The sequence below is a fragment of the Dermacentor variabilis genome, chromosome 7, assembly GCF_050947875.1.
Source record: "Dermacentor variabilis isolate Ectoservices chromosome 7, ASM5094787v1, whole genome shotgun sequence".
NCBI classification, from domain to species: Eukaryota; Metazoa; Arthropoda; class Arachnida; order Ixodida; family Ixodidae; genus Dermacentor; species Dermacentor variabilis.
Genome location: NC_134574.1, coordinates 44672706 through 44693143, shown reverse-complemented (window position 1 = coordinate 44693143; position 20438 = coordinate 44672706). Strand labels below are relative to the sequence as shown.

Here is a 20438-nt window from a genome sequence, read left to right as displayed (position 1 = left end):
ATATATATATATATATATATATATATATGTGTGTGTGTGTGTGTGTGCGTGCGTGTGTGTGCGTAACGAACCGCACAAAGACGGTACGGTACACTAGTAGAGAAAGAGGTAGACGGGAGAATAAAGGCAGTGTTCGGGCGATCATGTAAGACTCTCTCTGCAACCTCCTGCCTACGTCACACAAGTCGACAGGATAAAGACCTGGCAGCCACCTCATCGGCCTCACGTCATCATGCAAGTACGCATTACCACGGCGTGAACCCAGAGCGTACAGCTCCATCACCGACACCGACCAGCATCATGACCACATCACCGCAAGCCTTGGACATACTCAAGTACACCAGATCAGCGCACGATGAGCCCATGGTAGACTGGTTTCGCCTCCTCGAGTGCCATGCATTCGCTGCATCATGGTTGGAACAGGATATAGCTGCCAACTTCAATGACTACGTCACCAGTAAGGCGTTTTGCTTCTACCTAACGGTCATATTTGATAACGATGAATCGTGGGACAAAATCATGGAAGATATGATCAGTCTAGTTAAGGTATAGGCTGCGGACTCCCTCATAATCCAACAGCTGGAAACATTACAACTGGGTCACCGCAGTCACGCACAGTTTTCACGCAGCAATCATCTGTACCAACCGAATTAGGTCACGTATGAGCAGATCGTCGACGACTTTCCCATGTAGTTATCCTTCCAAAAAGAAGCGCAAACACATGCCTTGCATACTGATGACGTCAATCAATCAATTAATCAACCAATCAATCAATTTTATTTACCAGAAACAAAAGGAACTGGAGGGAAAACTGGGCAAAAAGCTGTCGCAGTAGCTTTTGTCTTGTACGCTTGGCCCGCCATCGGGTGTGTCATCACGTGACACTTTAATGGCTGTCAAACAACGCCCCATTCTAGAGTTACTAATTCTGATTAAACGAAGCCAACTTGCTTACTACCAGGAAGAAATCAGAATTCAAGTACCAGCACCAACGCACATACCTTTCAAGACGAAGACAAGTTAGACCCATATACATCTAGACATCTAGCTGCTTCGCGACTCTCAGGCTTAATTCCCCGTATTACCCCTCGACAAGACGCTGCCAGTGCCGAAGCGTCGCACGCGCAAAGCAGCATCACGCACTGTGTAATTAGTCAACCGCCCTTCTAGCATGTCATTGCGACCGCCTCGGCGCCGAAAGCATAACAAAGAGCGACGCCGAAAGCACAGATACTACGACAAGAAAGGAACGCACAAGCCAACACAACCCAAGCAGGACTGAACGAATACAACATTTTCCCAGAAATAAGGGTCGCCAAGGACGATTTGGCAACGATCAAGACTGTGCCTACGCCGAGAGCTTCAACGGCGACGCCAAACAATATGATGCAGAGGATACGGACCGTTTTCGAGTAAGATAGTCCAACAACCTTTGAACCGAGCAGCAGCACATGTCTACCAGCTGCGGCAAGTGGACCGAGGTCAAAAGAACTTGACAGATAACAGACGTGACACAAGTGTAGGCGACACAATGTACCATTCAGTCCCTAAAGTCGTCAACCATAGGCTGATCTACCTATGCCACGTGGCGCGCTTGCCTCATTCATTTGCGACAATGGCACACGTTGTGACACCAGTGGTATTCATGTGCGGGGCACTCATATGTCGCCCGGTACGCTACAGCCAGCCTCGCCCACCAGAGCTATTGTAGAGGTGGTCAGACAGCTGCACTTTTCTATGAAGCCGATATCGTTACGAAACTATCGCCGGCCATTACACTAAATGCGCTTCTTTATTTCTCATTTATATATATATATATATATATATATATATATATATATATATAAATATATATATATCGAGAACGCATTTACAAGACCTCAAAGCAGGAGACAGTTCAATTTCATAGCCTGAGTCATTGGCGTCTCTCGGTGGTGTAATCTTCCTTCGTGTAATTGTAGTATACTTGGCTATCACTAATACTTCTTCACTTTTCCGGCGGAACTGCCGCCTCTCTATTGTTTTTTTCTTTTTTCTATGAGTCTGAGTAGAAGCGCTGCTGCGCATGACTGCTGTTGATTTTACTTTCGAATGACTCCGGCCTGGCCTGATTTCAGTTACCAAGTTAATTATACAACTATCATGCACCAAGACTTAAAAAAGGGCAGTAGCGTTAGTCCTACCGCTAGGAATACTTTTGTTACTGCGATTTATTTGGGTAATTGCAAATAATTATCTAACTAGAGAAGTACTGCCCGAATTATGAAAGTGTCAGTGAGATACTCGTAGGTACCCCCAAATAACATCTCACTGCCATGTTTTCAGCGAAGTACTAATTGTGTACAATTCTTTCCGGCTGGCAAAGAAACCTCATGGAATATGAAAAATAGCACGTCAGTGCCCCCCCCCCCCAACCACATCTTAAGACAGCGCCCTTCAATAAGCTGATTTCAAGCAACTGCATTGCCTGTCGCAAACCCGAAGAGACAGAGCATTACCTTGATAATGCTACGGAAGGAACACCAACGGCAGGTTTCGCGATTCGCAGCTATTACATCCTCTCATTTCTCTGGCACGCTTGTTATCCGTCTCTCATGGCCGACTGATGACATTGATAACAAAGGCCCCTCGATAACGCGGCCGAAGCGCCGCTCTGACTACGCACAAAACGTCAAAAGAAATTGAATAAAAAATGAAATGTTTCAAAATCCCGGCTTTACTCGCACCGCACTGAAAGAGCGCTCGCGCAGCTATATTTTGTCTCAGAAAATTGCTTCGGACGAAAGCCAAATTTAAGTGGCGGCTTTATTTTTCATGAATCTGTATGCGTGCTGCAAAAAGAGGTTCGTGGTAAAAAATAAAAGTGAAACAAACAGACCGAGAAGCGATGCATGCGTACAGAAAAGGCAAAACTGATGCGTTCAGGAAAGAGAATATACCACTTCTAAATGAGACGAACTGGCAATCGGAATGCCTGCACAAGAAATACAAAAGAACATCAGATTTCAATGTGTCCATATTATGTATGAATTCGTAGGCCCCTTTGAACACCAGCTGCTCTCTAGAGCACGTGTTCGAATAGGTGTCCTTCTGAAGCTACGCAGCACTGAGTCCGCTTTATCACATCTTCACTAGCTTGCTTGATGACCAACGCTTGAATTCTATGGCAGGCATCCGTCATACTTGCCTTTAGCTAATCTGACGTCCGTCGTGATCATGTGAGCACGATCTTTAACTAACCCCAAAAAAAGAAATCGAGTGAGGAGAGGCCAGGTGACCTAGCTGGGCAATTTACAGGCCCGTGCCCTACAATCCATGGCACATGAAAAGTCGCATCCAGCCAGTTTCGTGCTCCGCTGCTGCTGTGTTCAGGTGCCCCATCTTGCTGATGCCACAGAAGCGGAAGACGTGACAGCGGGACTTCGCTGAGGCCATCAACCACTCCGTCAAGGATTTCGTCCACGTAACGCTGTCCAGTCAATGTGTGTTCGAATAAGATGGGACTGATTATAGCACCGGCGTAAATACGAAACCACACATTGAGCGACCACTGGTACTGGTGATGATTGCGCTTTACAGAGTGTGGATGGGAGTCCTTCCAATAGTCCACAATATGGAAATTTACCTGCGCGTTTCTCCAAAAATTGGCCTCGTTTGTGCACGTGATATTGGACAAAAAGTCCGGTGACTCATCGGCTTTTGTGTGGACCCCATTGGAGAAATCGGTTATTCCACAGGTCCCTATCTTTCCAGTATTGGTGCTGGTTAAGCTGGTATGGTTGAAAGGCCTTCATTTAGAATCCTACGAACTGATTACTAGGAAATTGGTCCCTGGGTGGCCACGTCCCACACGCTAGCATAAGGGTATGAGGTCATAAATCATCATTATCGTCATCATCATCATCAATTGGTAGAACATCCGTGCGTAAGCTAGGGATGAAAAATGGAATCATCCGCCGCTGTTTCTTGAAGCTGCCGGTTAGTCTCAGGTTTTCATAATTTTTGATGATAGTCTATGCATTTGGTCTACCACAACACTTCCATGACTAATACATATTTCCGGACTTCCGCTTGTTGCCATTTGTACTTCCGAAGGCAAGGATCATCTTTCTTTCTGGTCATTAAAGAAACACATGGCTACTGCGACGAAACAAAACGCACATTGAAACATTTGCACTGTAGCTGTCAATTCGCTTTTCTCGCGATAGGTTTTCTGGCGAAGAAAAAAAAGCATCTGTGCACTTTAACTACGCTGTGACAAAAGCTATCAGAGATTGCTTCCAACTAACACCAAGCACGACGTGTTACTTCGGCCCGGGCGCGGCAGATAAGGCAACAGCTCGATTACGTTTTTGTTTATTTACTTTATTTTGTTCTGGCTAAATCAGAGGGAGCATGTTCGAGAGCGGTGCTTTATGATGCTGGAGGGAGCGCAGTCGCATCGCATTCTCCAAATTTCGCAGGGTTTATTTGCCAATCGTAAAAAAAATGGTAAGCACTCAGTACGTAGCTGAAAATACCGCAGTGGAATGTCCCTTGGCTCTGCCTAAAATGCATCATTGACACTTTGATAATTAGAACAGTACGCCCCGAGTTAGATAATTGATTATAATGGCCTAATTAAATATCAGTAACGAACAAATTACTGGCAGCTACTCCACTGTATTGGAAACAATATGCGCTCAATTTTCTTAGAGTAATCCATTGCTCTATTTTAAATCTTGGTGAATGATAGTTCATTGGGATAACCTATATATATATATATATATATATATATATATATATATATATATATATATATATATATATATATGGCCCCTGCATGCAAGGGGCGATCTTGCCATCACTAATAAATGTTATAACTTGTTAAAAATGTTTTTGCATGATTTGTTAGCATTTTTTACTGGAAAAAGAAGCAACACTGAGACGCATATCATTCGCCTGCATTTCACACTTCGTTGACAAAGGACTCTGCCGAAGAGGTTACCGAAGTCTGTAAGTTTTTTTCAGGGTTCAAAAAAGCACGCAAAGCAATTTGAAGCAACGTGAACATACAGCAACATATTCTTTCTCTAGACATAGGCTATCCACAGCATTAGAAATAATTCTTAATTGGCTGCCGCCTTCTCTCAAAATTATTACGAAATTTTTTCGTTGTATACATTAAAATATATTGTGTATGTGCATAGGAAATTTAAAGCAATGCTGAAGTGAGAAAATACGGATGAGGCAGTCGGCGCTGGTGCTTCCAGTGCGCCTGTCCTCCTATTTTCGTGATTCGAAGAAATAAAGCGAAAGTATTAGTTAAAAGCCATGCACGTCCGCGCCAAAAATGATGTAGTAAGCCATTATTGAGAATAAATTTGTTAAGGAAAAGGTCGATGCTAGTCAAAAGAAACCTCAAATATTGTGGTTGGAAAAGCTGTAGCAATGACACTTCAGGTGTGTTTTTCGGGGGGAGCGCTAACCCCCCGCCCCCCCCTGTCGAAAACTCCGGAGGAGGCTCGGGCCCCGGACCCCACCCCGTAATCGGTGCCTATGCCACCGTCGGTGACGTCTCTGCAAGAACCATCCCGATGACAAAGAAGTGAAACGTAGCTATTCAGACGAAGCCTCGAAGCAAAGGAACGACCACTTAAATAAGATTGGACGACGAAACAGCACCGCGAGAACGCGACACAGCCGTCACCATGAATTAAGTGTAACAATACAAACCAGGAACCACCTGCTTTGGCTACTCTTGACCTACTTTATGCACCAGTTTCTCCGCCCCAATGAGGGTAGGCGCCAGTGAGGTATACACAAAAAGACGCTGCAAAGAAAAACATTTGCTACCCTGATGACAAGCACCTTTGTTAATATGTCGGCTACAGCCACATCCCTTGTTCCAATAATGCTGGTGTACACACATGTTTTCCTAACACAGAAGTTACTGCTTTGTTGTGTTCTGTGATTATCCTTTTTTTGCTGCTTTCTTTAGGATGGAAAATTACGAATACTATTTGTTTCTCTTAACAGCAGTCTGGGTCATCGATAGGCACTATCGATGACCCAGACGTCACTGCTTTAACCAGCACAAGAGCCAACCAATCTTCCGTCAGAGGACCGTTTGCCGCCAAGCTGAATATAGTTAGCACTGCCGTGGGACGGCCTTGAAGTACAGCTACACTGTAAAAAAAAATGCCTTACTTTACAGAAGATCTGCTGTTAATGTGTGACCGAACGTTTTTCCGTAAATAAACAGTCATTTCTTTAGAACGGACAGCCATAAAATAGAGACTGTAATACAAAATACGAGTATTTTAGTATCTAGAAAATGGAAGACTGCGTGCTGAATCTGTACTATACCCGGTAAAATACAGGCGCTTCCCGTCTTTCGTCTTACAGAGCATATTCATTGTTTGGAAAATTCACCGTGGGGGAAAAAATGGCCCAGGACGCGCGAGCGTCGGCCGCATTTTATTGGTGCGCTATCTGTTGGCATCAGGCGCGCTAACATCTGCGTTCGGAATGTGCCTACGTGACCAACTGTCTCCAGTGCTCTAGAAACGCAGAGAGGCAATTTCGTCGACGCTTGCACTTACGGGGCACTTTTGTCCACGATAGTACGTATCCTCTAATGCAAATGTCATGAAGGCAGCTCATACCCAAAGGAGCAGGTGACCATGAAGAAAATTGTGTTGCCAACACATTTACATAGCGGAAAAGATAAAACATATTGTATTTTGTGTTATGAATGCATTGCATAGTATATATAAAATGGTTCAAAATTTCAGTCTTCAAGTTCTTAGACCACAGAAGCAACTTTATTTTCTTGAATCACTCGTCTAGCACATTTTGCTGGTGAAAGCTGTTCTTGACCCCAAACGTCTTGCAAGGATAAACTTGCTGCTGTTAAGAGAAACAAATAGCATTCGTGAATTTCCTTCCTAAAGAAAGCAGCAAAAAAGGATAATCACAGAACACAACAAAGCAGTAACTTCTGTGTTAGGAAAACGTGTGTACACCAGCATTATTGGAACAAGGGATGTTGCTGTAGCCGACATTTTAACAAAGGTGCTTGTCATAAGGGTAGCAAATATTTTTCTTTGCAGCTTCTTTTTGTGTATACCTCACTGGCCCCTACCCTCATTGGGGCGGAGAAACTGGTGCATAAAGTAGGTCAAGAGTAGCCAAAGTGTTTAAATAATGGCAGGAAGGGTGTGCTAAGAAGTTGTGGTCGTGATGGGGGGGGGGGGGAGCGAGTAGGGGCGCTGCTGTCAGTTCTTGCAAATGGTAGGGGTCACCAAAACAGAAAGCGATGTACAGATGTAAGCAATCATTATTCCAACAGACTTAGTCTTCCCAGAAGGGGAAATAGGAATTAAGATAAACTGTTGGCGCATTTGGCAAAACGGAACGAAGAATTAAGGAAAATAAATTTTGTATCAGGACGCATCTGGTTAAGATCAGTGTAAATCGCAAGCTATATTATACTTGTTGCCACAACCAAAGTGAAGTTTGGTAACAATGAGTGAAAGCAACAAACAGCATTCGACAATACACATTCAAGTCATCAGGAAAAGTTGCTAAAATTCTTGTACCTACCCCACTCTGCCATATACACAATTATACACCCTACTGACTCTCATGGTGTCGATCATGTTATTATAACACTAGGCATCAAGTGAGGACAATTAGGAGACCAGAGGGCACAATTCCTTTTTGTGAGAACATCAAAGGTGCTTTACATTATTGCTGCATTCTATCTAACACAGGAGCAGCCGGTTTTTGATGTGGTGGCCAATGCATACGAGAGCTCATGACATTCTGTGCAGCAGGACATTAGCAATAAGGTGTTATGCACACAAGTGCACTCTCATGCAAAATTACATCCTGCAGTCAAACATTGTGCCAACGTGCCAACCTTAGACTTTGAAAAACACCACAGTGTAAGGCAAAGAGTGCTAAATTTGTTGAAAATCACTAAAAATTATCCGATTATTCATGTTTACTGTTCGCTAAAGATTCACAGACTCTTCCATATGAGTGTTGTAAACAAGCACACTGATTTTACAGTCGTAGTAAGAATGACCTGTGCTGCAGACAAAGAGGAATGCTTATGAAGCTTATGCAAGAGAGTGCCGTACAAATTACACCCCACTTCACATTCCAATCTGGTAGAGGTGGCGGAGGAAAAAAAAAACTATTTCCTGGTGGAGGGTGCATACTCCAGAGTGGAAGAAATTAATGTAGCCTAACCATTGCTGATGCCGATGCCTGTGCACTAACAGTTACATACAATCTGGCAGTTACATTTGTTTTTCCACAAGCTGTAGTTACTGCCAGCTGCTGCCAGTTTGCTGGTAAACAGCTGTAATACATTCAGGGCAAGTTAGAACTCTCTAATGAATTTATCTCGCAGGAAACAATTGGAATGCCATATTTTGCAAATAAGGGAAGCGCCATGTGCCGTCCCATACAATGACCCGCCTTTCAAGAATTTGAATCGCGACCTGGACCATGCGAAGTGAACAGTGTGCTCTGTGTAAAATAGGGCGCCTGTATAGCCTAAAGCTGTGGAAAGTGCATTTAGTATCAGTTGAGAATGTTTCTAATTTAAGCTGCACACAGTAAAAATTTCCTTGCAATTTTGCAAAATGCAAACCTCATTTTTGTTGTTTAAAGGTAATAATATGTAGGGCCATAACATGTACACTATGTACACTCCTTGTACACTCCTTGAAACCCACCTTCGATTTCAAGGATAGTTCACCGGTGTTCGTGACTGACTGACTGACTGAAAAACTTTATTGGTCGAAGTATTTACAGGGAGTAGGTGGAACAGTCCTTAAGGGGCCGTTCCTTATAAACACTAGGTGGGCTCCTCATTCAAAGAGCCCATTGGCTACAGCAGCGGCTCGGGCACGGCCGACCAGGGCCTTCTGGCTTGCCAGGTCGGAGCAGCCGAGCAGGGCCACATCCCAGTCCTCCCGGGTAGGGTTGGGTATAGGGGGAAGGTGCAGGGTTGATTAGCATGCGCACACCATGTGGAAAATGTCCGAAGATTTTTCCTCACAGTGCGGGCATTTCCCTGTGCACGCAGGGTCGAAATGTTTTTGGACTGCCGGGCACAACAGTGTTTAGTAAAGAGGCGAAGGAGTAAACGCTCCTCCGCCTTCGTGAGGCCCTTACAGGGCTTAGGAAAGATTGCATGGCCGTATTCGTAGTGTTGGGTGATTTCCTTAAAGGTAAATGCCGGATTGGGGTCGGAGCCCGCAGCGAGGGGAGGCGAGTGCAATGCCCGGAGAGTGAGCGCGCGGGCAACGGCGTCAGCCGCTTCGTTGCCCTCGAGACTCTGGTGCGCGGGAGTCCATACTATCGTGCGGGACGCGGGGACCCCGATATAATTGCTGCCTTGAAGTAAGCGGTACGCCACATAGGGAATAAAGCCCCTTTCAATGTTCCTGCAGGCCCCTCGCGAGTCGCTAATAATGACCCGCGAGTCCTGATCTGTGGTGGCGATCGCGATGGCCACCTCTTCCGCATGTGTTCTGTCTTGTGATTTGAACGTAAGGCCGTTCACCGCGGTGTTTTGGTGGACGACTGCGGCCGTATACCAACCCCCATGGTGCAGGCCGGAGGCGTCCACGTAGAATACTCCGTGCTTGTTCCCATAATGACGTGCCAATGCTTCCGCCCGCGCGAGGCGCCGGCCACTATGGTCGCCTGTTGGCTGGAAGAGGGCGCACGTGCAGGGCGTATCTCCAGGTTTCCGGGATGCGCACGCGCTCTTCCGTCAGTGTTGGATGATTGATGTGTAGTCGGGCAAGAAGGCGGCGACCCGACGGCGTCTTTGAGAGTCTTGTGTAGTGGTTCGTCAAGTGTGCTCCTCGCAGTTCCGCGAAGGTGTTGACCATTCCCAGGCCGAGGAGGCGCTGGTTGGATGTGTTGACCGGGAGGTCGAGAGCACGCTTGAAAATTTGGCGGAGAATCACCTCGAGGGCGTTCTCGACAAACCTGCGAAGGTGGAGGTAAGGAGTCTAGTACAACACTCGACTGGTTACGAATGCGTGCGCCAGCCGCAAGGCGTCTTCGCACCGTAACCCCCCGCGTTTATTGGAAACCCAGCGAACCATGCGGCCCACCTGGTACGCCATCTTGCGCAGTTTGGCGGTGTTTATGAATAAAGAGACCCAGTACTCTGATCTCATCGCGTTCTGTGATGGGTCCATTTGGGGGGGACAGTTCGATTTTCGTAGTGCACTTCGGCGAAGGGCGAATGTGCACAAATTGCGATTTGGCCGGGGAGCATTGAAGGCCGCAGCGGCGGGCGCAGGCATCCACGATCTCCGCCGCTTGCTGCAGGTTGGCTTCAATGTCTCCTACCGATCCGTGTTTAGCCCAGATGGTGATGTCGTCGGCATACAGCGCGTGCTGTATGCCTTCTACATTCCCCAGCTGAGCCAGGAGTTTCAGCATTGCCAAATTGAATAGTAAGGGTGAGAGGACCGCGCCCTGCGGGGTACCTCTGGTGCTTTATTGGTAGGGGCCGTGTTCTTCATCTTGTGTCCGGATGTACGATTGCCGGTCGGAGAGAAATTGCTTAACGTATTGAAACGTGTTGTGTCCACAGTTGGTTTGGGAGAGGTGCGTCAGAATTATGTCGTGTGTGACATTTTCGAAAGCCCCCTTCAATTCGAGGGCGAGTAGTGCCTTATCATTGAGGGGGTATTCGACGGGATTTAGGATTTCGCGGTCTATTTGAAGCAGAACATCTTGCGCGGACCGGTGCGAGCGGAATCCGAACATGGTGTCTGCGAAAACGTTTTTGGTTTTCCAGAAACTCGGACAGCCTATCTCGCACCATAGTCTCCATCAACTTTCCCGCACAAGTCGTGAGGGAGATGGGGCGGAGGTTGTCCGTGGTTATGGCTTTGCCGGCTTTCGGAATGAAAGTGACCAGGGCGGTCTTCCATTCGATTGGGAGGGGTGCCTCACCGAGCCAGACTGAGTTTATGTATGCGAGGAGCGCCTCGTAGGCCGGATCGGGAAGGTTGGCAAGTAATTTCACTGTTATTTTGTCTCTTCCCGGCGCCGTTCCTCGCTTCATTTCAGTGAGGGCCGCCTTCAGGTCATGGAGCTGGAACAGTTGGTCCAGCTCCGCGTTCTCGGAACCTGCATACGACTACGCTGGCCCTCGGGGGTCGTGTTGTATACAGAGATATTGATCGCGTAGCTTGCATGATACTTTTGAGATGTCTCCGTCGAAGCTATGGATAGCCCGTTGGAGATGTTTTTGTGTCTCGGCTTTGGTTTGAGTCGGATCGATCAAGGCGCGAAAGAGACGCCAGGTGCTCCGTCTAGACATTTGTCTAGCGGCCGTGTTGCATCGGTCCAACCAATTCGTGTCGGCGAGCCAGGCCGCGTACTCTGCCGCTCGTCGGATGACCTCGGCGATGCGAATTTTGAGCTTCCGATTGTGTTTTGGCGGCGCCACCTGCGGACGAGGCTGTGCCGCATCTCCCAAAGGTGCAGGAGGTGGTTGTCCACCTCCGGCGTGGCTTCCGATAGTTGAACTTGAGTTTCTGTCGAACGAAGGTGTGAAACGAATTCTTGTGACCACGCGTGGTAATCTTGTTCGTGGATAGGGGCCGAATTACTGTAGTTTTGCTGGAACTTGGTCCAGTCGGGTACGCGGACTTGGGCGTGGGATCTTGCCAATGGTTTTCTTCTGACGGTTGTGCTGAGTATGCAGTGGTCACTGCCGAGGGTTTCCTCGGTGTTGGCCCATTCTGCGTGTCTAATGTTTTTGGTGAAGGTAAGGTCCGGACACGTGTCCTGAGTCACGGAGTTACCCACCCGCGTTGGATGCGCAGGGTCGGTGTGAAGAGTCAGGTCCAGCGTCGACGGAAGTTCCGCTAGCCTGCGCCCGCGCTTCTCTTCACGCACGTACCCCCAGAGTGTGCTGTGAGCGTTGAAATCGCCCACGATCACCAGGGGGTCCCTGCCCGCAGCCTTCAGGGCGCGACTAAAGAGGGCTGCGAAAGTTACATTTTTGAGCTTGGGAGAACAATAGATGTTGAGTATGTGTAATGGTGCGTTTTGTCTCTTAAGCGGAAGAAGGGTGACCATTACATAGGAATAATGAGTATTGAGTTCCAAATCAACCTGGTTGGCTGTATAATTTTTGTGCAAGCAGATACAGGAAGAGGGGTCCTGCTGGAACGTGGTATAATTTGTAAGGGTGGCGCCACTCCCTGGCTCCTGGAGGGCAACTACCGCGGGGAGTGAACCGAATGTTGACAGGAAAAGCCGGAGGTCCACCCGCTTGGCGCGGGAGCGGAATCCCAGGCAGTTCCATTGGGTAATTTGGATGGGGGTTGCCAAATTGGTACGGGGAAAGCGCCTAATTGGAGGGCTGTCCGCCATGGTCATTGAAGGGAAAGACCGATTTCAGAGACGCTGCTCCGGAGCCAGCACTCGCGGGGAGGGGAGCATCCTCCATTCCGGAGAGCGAGCAGCTGTCATTGTCTTCTACTTCAGTTTCAATGGTGCGGCGCGACGTTTTCGGACAGCGGCCAGACACGTCTTTGATAAGACCGCCGGTTCGTCGGACGCCACGCGAGGATTGCGCGATCTCTTGTGCGACGATTGTCGGTATGTTTTCAGTTATTTTGGCGATGGCGGAGGTGATGGGGGGGGGGATATTTGGCTTTCTAGGGTATCGAAACGGGCGTCCATGCGCGCCTCTAGACGGACGGGCCTCAAGGTCAGCTTCCGCGCTCAGTGCTGCCTTTGGTGCCACGGGCTCACTCTCCATAGCATCGGTTGTGGGGGTAGAGGGGGGAGTGGTAGGCTGTTTTGACTGCGATTCCAGGAGCGCAATTTCCTTGAGTAGCGTCTCAATTTGGCCCTCGAGGGCTGCTATCTTGACTTGCTCGGCACTGTGTGCCGCAGGGGGGAGGAGGTAGGGGAGGAGGAGGAGGCTGCTCTGCTCGTACGGCTGACCTGTGTTCCGTGTTTCACGGCGTTGGCCCAGGCCCTGGCCTCGTCGCGTGGTAGCGACGTCGACAGCTTTCCAGTGCCGCTGTGTGGCGGCGGCTGCGTCGGTGGTCGCTTGCCGGCTCCTCCAGTAGGTGGCGCCGGCTTCTCGGTGTTGCTGTTGTCCCGGCACGGCGACTCACTGGGGAGGCCAAGATGGCGGCTCTTCTTTTTGGCCGCAATTTTCCTCTTTGTCCCGCCCTTTGGGGCGGCCATCTTGTGTGTGCGGAATTTTGCCGCACACTCCCGCGTGTTTGTGGCGTGTCCACCGCCACAAACAGAGCACCGCGGAACACACTCGTGAGGGGCCCGTACCCCCTCCACAAGCGGGGCTTGTTGCCCGCAGAGTCCGCACGTGTCCTGCTGCGTGTTGGGACAAGCATCCGCTCGGTGGCCGACAGCCCCACACAGGCCGCTGGCCGGGATTGTCCGGTAGTAGGTTTGCACTGGGATGAGCATGCTCTCATAGTGTACAAAACGCGGTTTCTCCCTCCCGGCGAGAGTTACCCGTGCTTTGTTAGAGGAGCCGAATTTCCTCACCTCGACGATAGTGCCTGCTCTCCATTGCACCTGCTGCCGAAGGGATTCGGTGGTGTCAGAGTTGCTGACGATGATGACGCCGTGGCAGACATCGCCTCCGTCTTGTCTGAGGTATCCGTGGAGCGGAATCGCCCCACGCTCAGTGTTGATTGAGAAGTCCCCGAGGAGCTGATCTGCCGCCGCCGGGTTGCGTATTTGGAATATCCAGAAAGTACAACGCATGGTAACCGCAACACCACGCTATTGGCTTACGAGCCTGCGGTACGCCGTGATGTCACTCCTAGCAACGGCGCCAAGAGATAACTCTCGTTCCCGGTGCTCTCCTGTTGACTAGACCTGACTAGACTACACCGTGTTCCAGACGTCGCAGGCTTGCGTGCGTCTTATTGTCGTACAAAAATCACTCACGTGACCTGATCCTAGGTGCCTAGGGACAGGATGTTTAGGGATTTTTGAGAAGGCATGATGGTGGCGCCGAGCGACGCCGTGGCGTGTTCGTTCTCCGGCACGGTTTTAACGTGTTTTACTCGTTTCTCCGGCTAGCGCGTACCGCGCGTTGTTCAACGTTGCTTATGTGATCGTGCTTGCGTTGCTTGTGTGTTAGTGGTAGGTTCTGTGTTACTTGGTGGAAAGGCGTGAGTAGTGGTGGTGCGGCTGTGCGACTTGCGCATCGGTGAGCTCTGGCAGTACAGAATCTGCGTTGTGTGACCCGTGCTTCCTTGACAATTGAAATGTCGAACTGGCCTAGCGCCTCGGCAGCGGAGTTCTGCGAACTGCGATGTGGCGTCGCCGTGTCCGACTTTGCTTAACGGAGATCGGGGGATGGGCTGCTCGCTACAAGTCATGTAAATGCGACTGCGTCGACCGCCCATGCACTGTTCAGCGCTGAATGTGTGTTAGGTGTGCTGTGCTTGAAACGAGTGGTGCAGCGGAGGGAGGGGGGGGGCGGGGGGGTGTTGGACGAGCAGAGTGCCTTGGTTGTCTCCATTTGCACGTTCACAGATATGTGCTCCCGTTTTGGTCTCATTAGCGGCTGTCGCGGGATTGTGGTGTGCTTCTTGCCTAGTATGAAGTTTACGATGCTAGCACACAGCATGTTCACGTTTTTCCCTGCTATATGTCATTTGCATGACGACCGAGTTGCAAACAAGGCATATGTCTGTGTTGTTTGCATTTGTGTGTTGTAAATTACTTCCTATTGTGGAAGTTCTGGCAGTCTTATTACGCAAGGAGTAAGAACGTAAACATATAAACATATTTCTATGTGTCTGAAATTTTGAATTTTCCATAATAGCCTTTACGACTGATAAGCGGGCTACACAGCCTGTGTGAATCAGCTACCTTTTGTTGCGACGCTCTTCCATGTGGTAGACTGACGCATGGTGCGCGTTTATTTCTGTACTGTTGTAAAAACCATTTGTTTATTCGCCCAATACAAATGTACTGCTTCTTCGCCGCAGTACGTTTTAGTTACGCGCTGAAGGATACTAAAAGTGGGAGGGAACCGCTATCACCCAGCATAGTACGTCCACTCAGGCGACCTGAGAGGCGGTGGTTGCGCGAGTGCATAATTAAAGAACTCTTTTTATCTCCAGTGACAGTGGCCCCTTTCCACTTTTAGTATGCTTCGCCGCATTACATAGATGTATTGCAAAAAAGGTAATCTTAAAAAGCTCAATTATGCAGCGTTTTTTTCGTAGCTTGCTACACCGCAATACAGGAGTGTAGCATCGTGCAGTAAAGCATACTAAGAGTGGAAAGGGCACACAGGTTTACTCATTATTTTCAATTGTGATATAATTTGCAAGTGCATCTGTGCTCTTGGTAAGCTTAATTGACAATTCTTTGTACATTACAAATTCATATTGCCGGGAAGCTTACTAAGGCACATTCGCCATTTTGTAATGCATTATTCGCCTTGAATGCAGGAGCACAATGCGGATTCATGCCTATGCTTCTGGCTGGACTGCACGTGCTCTTTGAGAATTGATTCGTTGTTCATAAGTGCACTGGTGCTTTACTCTAAACTGGAGGGCTGAAGTTGATACGGAAGCACAATTTTTATTAAGGGGACAAGATGTTGCCAAGGAGGTTGTAGCAGTTTTTCTTCCAGGTACCTTTTCAACTAGAAGCTTCCATTGCAGTGTTTCGAGCCTCTTTGAGGCAGCACATAGTGTATATAAAAATCGGACACCGATTGGGAACATCACCTATGCTCTCTGCAGTAAGCTGCGCACAGGATAAGTTCATGCCTGTCTATAGAAAAAAATGTAGCATGACCAGACAAAATAAAAGGGGGTGGGCTGCAGCAATACCAAGTGTTAAATGGTGCCTTATCCTTTCCGTTGAGTTTTCTGTTTTGTGCTTCTTATTATGGATCCTCCACAGTAACCACTAGAGTGCCGAACTTGAGCTTGTTGGTTTCAGATCTCATGGTTGTTACTAACCAAACAGTGTGATAAATGAACAAGGGCTTAAAGGCATCCAGTCACCTAGCTTATCTCATGGTGTTGCTTCATGAGCGCCGTGAGCCTCCAGACCAACTAGGAAGGGAAATTTGTTGCAATCACTTCTGAACTGTATTGCAACCAAACGAACAGTGCTCTCAATGACAACTTTTGGACAGTAGAATGCTTGCACCCAGCAAAGTCTAAGAAGGAAGCATTCAGGATGTGCAAGTGGGCCTTTTGAAGCTGGCATCATTGCTGAAGGGGCTTTGCCTGCTGCCCTCTTTTTAGATACACAAAGATGATTTCCTCTTTGAGAGGGATTGTTTCAGATGTCGTTACATGGCAACAATGCTGGGTGTATAGTAGCAGAGATGCTTGTCTTTGCCCACTGTCAATAATATGTTCCTTTTCCAGTGCCCCTGTCGAAGTGCCTACTTTTTGGACACAAAGTGCTCTCCATGCATGCATGCATTTTTAGCTCGTAAAGATGTCTATTACCCCTTGCCTCGAGCTGGTCCTTGTTGCTGTCACACAAGAAGGCATTGCGGAGAATGGCGATGCGGGCTTACAAATCAGTGTTGATGCCAGTGAAACCAGATTAGTGGAGCTGCCGTTTATTTCTGTCCACTCCATCTTCATCCAGTTACAATGAGCAGTTCTTTGTCCAAACAGAAGGCATATGTAGTTGGTCATGCATAGCCTGCGCACTAAGACTTGTTGGCGTGCCTCAGAAGCTTAGCAGTGTCTATATGCAAAAACATTCTGATGTGTTGATGACTTCCTTCTCTTTATCACACTTTGCCTGATGAAGCCAGCAACTCGGTCAATTAGATGTTCAACAGGCTTCCCATTAGATTTCCCAGCGTCTCCTTTACCAGGGTGCTGCTCATAGATATCTGTTTTCTTGACCTTGCACTGCACTTAAACCATGGCCACACCTGCTGAACCTATAGTATGCGATCAGAAAAGTGCTATACATCACGTTGCTCCAAACTCATGACATGTGCTACAAGGCCTTGAGGAACACCCTCATTAATTTCCACCCTCATCATACTGTACGAAGCTTCGCATGACAAGTGCGACAATTAACATCTGCTGGTTTTTTAGTGCTATTCCTGTCCAGCTTGCTGAAAGCTATCTCGAGTGTTTCAAAAGCAGGACTGCTGCCGGACAAGAAGTGCGTAAAGCAAGGGTAGCTATAACCATATATGTCACACAAAATGAAGAAGGCCACTGAGTGTACAGGCATTTTTATTATTATCCAACAAGCTTAGTGCTCCCTTTGCAAGTGAGTAAATCCAACTTCCCCAAAGACATGGCCTGTGACAAACTATGTCCCAGATGCTGTGTCCCCTGCAAAGCCGAAGATGTGTACAAGATCCTGACACCCGCAGAGGCTTCTACACTGGGCAAACAGGCTACTATAAGAACGCCGCCTCTACTAATATGCTAATAACATGAAAACGGGCAGAATTTGGCTAATCATTGGGCCGAACTGCAGGTGCAAGCCACTTTTCCACCAGATGTGTGTTGTTCACAGGAATTGGAGCTATACAAATGCAGACAAAAACAATGACGTTTGAAAGTAGTAGAGTTGAACTATATTCTGCACAAACAGTGCTACTTGCAGCGCTGGTACCTTATAGCTACAATTCATGGCTGTCCCACCATGCAAAGGCACTATTCTTGAATTTTTAACTTCTATTTATGTTTATGGTGGCCATATATTGCAAGTACATATCCACATTGTGTGCAATATGGTTAAATGATGTCAACTATGATAGCCATTCCTAATCTGAGATGCAACAAAAGAACTAATATGGGCAACAAATTGTAATTCAAAAAGACAACCCGTGCACAGGATAAGTGACAGACTTCCTTTTATTGAACAAAAGTCACATGTGTCACATGTCACCATCAGTGGGTAGCAAACTTGCAAGCTTGGGTGACAGAGGCAAAACTTAGCAAAATGCTACACTCATACTTAGATGTAAAACGGCTGATGACACAAAAACATTATATTGTACTGAATGAAAGGGCAAGACTCCATCCAAGAACATATTATGGCACCACATAATTGACATGGTGTAAAAGATGTTAACATGCCCTCCCCATAAGTAAACACTGAAAACACGCCTTAAAAGGCAATGTGCAGCGTCTGAAACCAAGAAAAAACAACCCAAAAAGGTTTCGCTAAGTCTTTCAATGATTAAAATTGTCAAACTCTCTTGTCACTTCTTAATGCATCTGCATTGTGTACTAAGGCGTTCTGATAAGACAGTTTCAGCAAGTGTATTGGAAAGCAGTGTTCCCAGTCTGTGTCCAATATTTCGAATTTAAAGAGGGTCAGGCTGCCTTTCAAAGATGTACATTTTAGTTAATAAAACAGAAAAAAGGCAAGCAAAATTGATGTGCTTTAGAAATTCACTTAAAGCAGTGCTCCTAAATTAGAGTATTAGCTTGCACAATGCCATTATAACAGCTTTCCGCCTCTACCATTTTTTATCCCAGTTGTAAAAAGATGGGAATTTATTTTTGAACAGAACTTCTTAAAGTATATTTAACAGGCGAACCAAATACATCATAAAAGTGGCATTTCGCATCTGCAACAACTTCAATGTACTTGAAATTCAGCATATTGGGACATGGAGGAAGCCATAAAAAGGCAATAACGGCCCGAGAGAGTTCTCTGCAATTAGGTGAAGAAATTGGCACATACCTACAATATTTATTGATATCTAGAGCGAACTCTAACATCCAACACAATATAGGCTCTTTCGGGACTGTTTATAACGTTTTGCGCCAGCGCAAATACGTTAAAACACTATTCAGTGCTTTCACGCCATGTCCATGTATGCCGAATTGCATTAACAGGACGTGAGCAGCACAGTAATCGCAAGGGCGTTTTGTTTCCTCTTGAAGGCATCGCGCTGCGTATCATTAGTAGTAGTGGTGGCATACGACTCCATCTCACAGGTTCCGAGCATTCGTTTCGCCCAGCGATCCTCGCAGCGTAAGCTGTCGCACCGGCGTAGGTCCCGATTCCTATCAATCGGCAAGGCGGAGAGGGCGCTTCGATGGATGGGACGGAAAGTCGCGTCACACTCGGCTCGCGACCGCGCCAGCACGCAGTTACGCCTGTTTCACGTAGCCGCGTCTGCGTGCCAGCCACAACAAAACGTTGGCCACGGCGTTGGCCACGACCCACAAGCTACGCGAGACCGCTGGTGATGAGAGTACGCTGTTAGGCATGACGCCACGGCGCGTCCCCGCAGCCGGCAGCCAATAGCGTGGCGCTGCGGTTGCCATGCGTTGTCCCTTCTGTATGTTCCACATACGCCGCCGGGTTCGGGGTGTGGATCAACATCAGGTTTTGTTCACGGGACGGCAGAACCGTAAGAGACCTTGCCAGCTCAGGCCTGAGGTAGGCCGTAATGGTGGCACCGTAGCGGTTCTCCGAAAAGGCTTGGTGCAGCGACACATGTTCGCGTGGCTTGAGCACGACCACGAAGTCATCAGGGCCCGGTTTTGAAAATGGGTGCGGCTTCCAGTTGGTAAGCGCTTTGCCTTTGCTTCCCGCAGCGCGTGAGGCAGGAGGCTGCGTCTTGCCGGTCGGGGTGCCGGAGGCCGGGGCGGTGGTGGACGCCGCCGTCTTGGCTTGAACGAGCGAGCGACGCGCGACCGCTTCATTGAGAGATTGGTGCCGAAATGGCGGTATATGAGCGGAGTTTTGATCTTCTGATGTTGAAACTGTCATCCAGGCCATGGCGTCGGGATCGTAACCTCTCAGGAATGACGCGGGAGCCGTCATTTTACCTCGGGAAGCCGGTTCCACGCCGCCGGGCTTCGGCATCGCCGTTTGGCCTAATGGCGTCGCCCTCGCAGGCGGGTGTAATTCGGTTGTAAAATCTTCAAAAGCGGTCCCACCTGGTGAACATTAGTATCCACGTGGTACAGACGGTTCGCTGCGTCGATTGACGTTGGTCTTGTAGGGTTGCAGAGGATTGAGCCGGGACTCCAACCGAAAATCGACGGAGCAGATACGCCACACGTATTTCGCCGTCGCGCGCTAGCAGTGTCTCTCCCTGTTCGTGAATGAACACCTTTGTCCAGCAAATAAGATACTTTTGGCAAAAGCATTGAATGCAAATCGCGAAAAATATTGGAAGTTCCCCTGGGTGTCAGACGGCAAAGTGTTAATGCGCAAGACAGGAAATTCGAGGGTTCTGCACATGACATGCGCAAAGGACCTCGCTAGAGTACAGTAACCAATCGAGATGATTAATAGCGCAGAGGTTGAAAGGGCATGACAAAAACATAAAAACATATCAATGTTCCATTGCAATATCCGCAGAATAAAGAAAAATTTCGACCAACTACTAATCTATTTGTCACAACATTCATTTCCATACGATATAATCGCAA

General features: G+C 47.9%; 1 protein-coding gene across 1 annotated transcript; it reads right to left on the bottom strand.

Annotated features, from left to right (window-relative positions):
* Positions 1-9698: 9698 nt before the first annotated feature.
* On the bottom strand, positions 9699-19824 carry LOC142588608 (uncharacterized). The gene is made up of 5 exons (XM_075700443.1): positions 19364-19824; positions 12984-13753; positions 11842-12020; positions 11382-11479; positions 9699-9999 (listed from the first exon to the last, which is right to left on the bottom strand). Exons 1-5 carry the CDS (start codon positions 19822-19824, stop codon positions 9699-9701), a joined length of 1809 nt encoding a protein of 602 aa, XP_075556558.1.
* Positions 19825-20438: the final 614 nt, after the last annotated feature.

Coding starts and splice junctions, on each gene's coding strand:
- LOC142588608 (XM_075700443.1), bottom strand. CDS start 19,824: ATGACGGCTCCCGCGTCATTCCTGAGAGGTTACGATCCCGACGCCATG. Junction 12,021..12,983: donor ACACGGAACACAGGTCAGCC/GTACGAGCAGAG, acceptor TAACTTTCGCAG/CCCTCTTTAGTCGCGCCCTG. Junction 10,000..11,381: donor TGGCTCGCCGACACGAATTG/GTTGGACCGATG, acceptor CCACCTTCGCAG/GTTTGTCGAGAACGCCCTCG.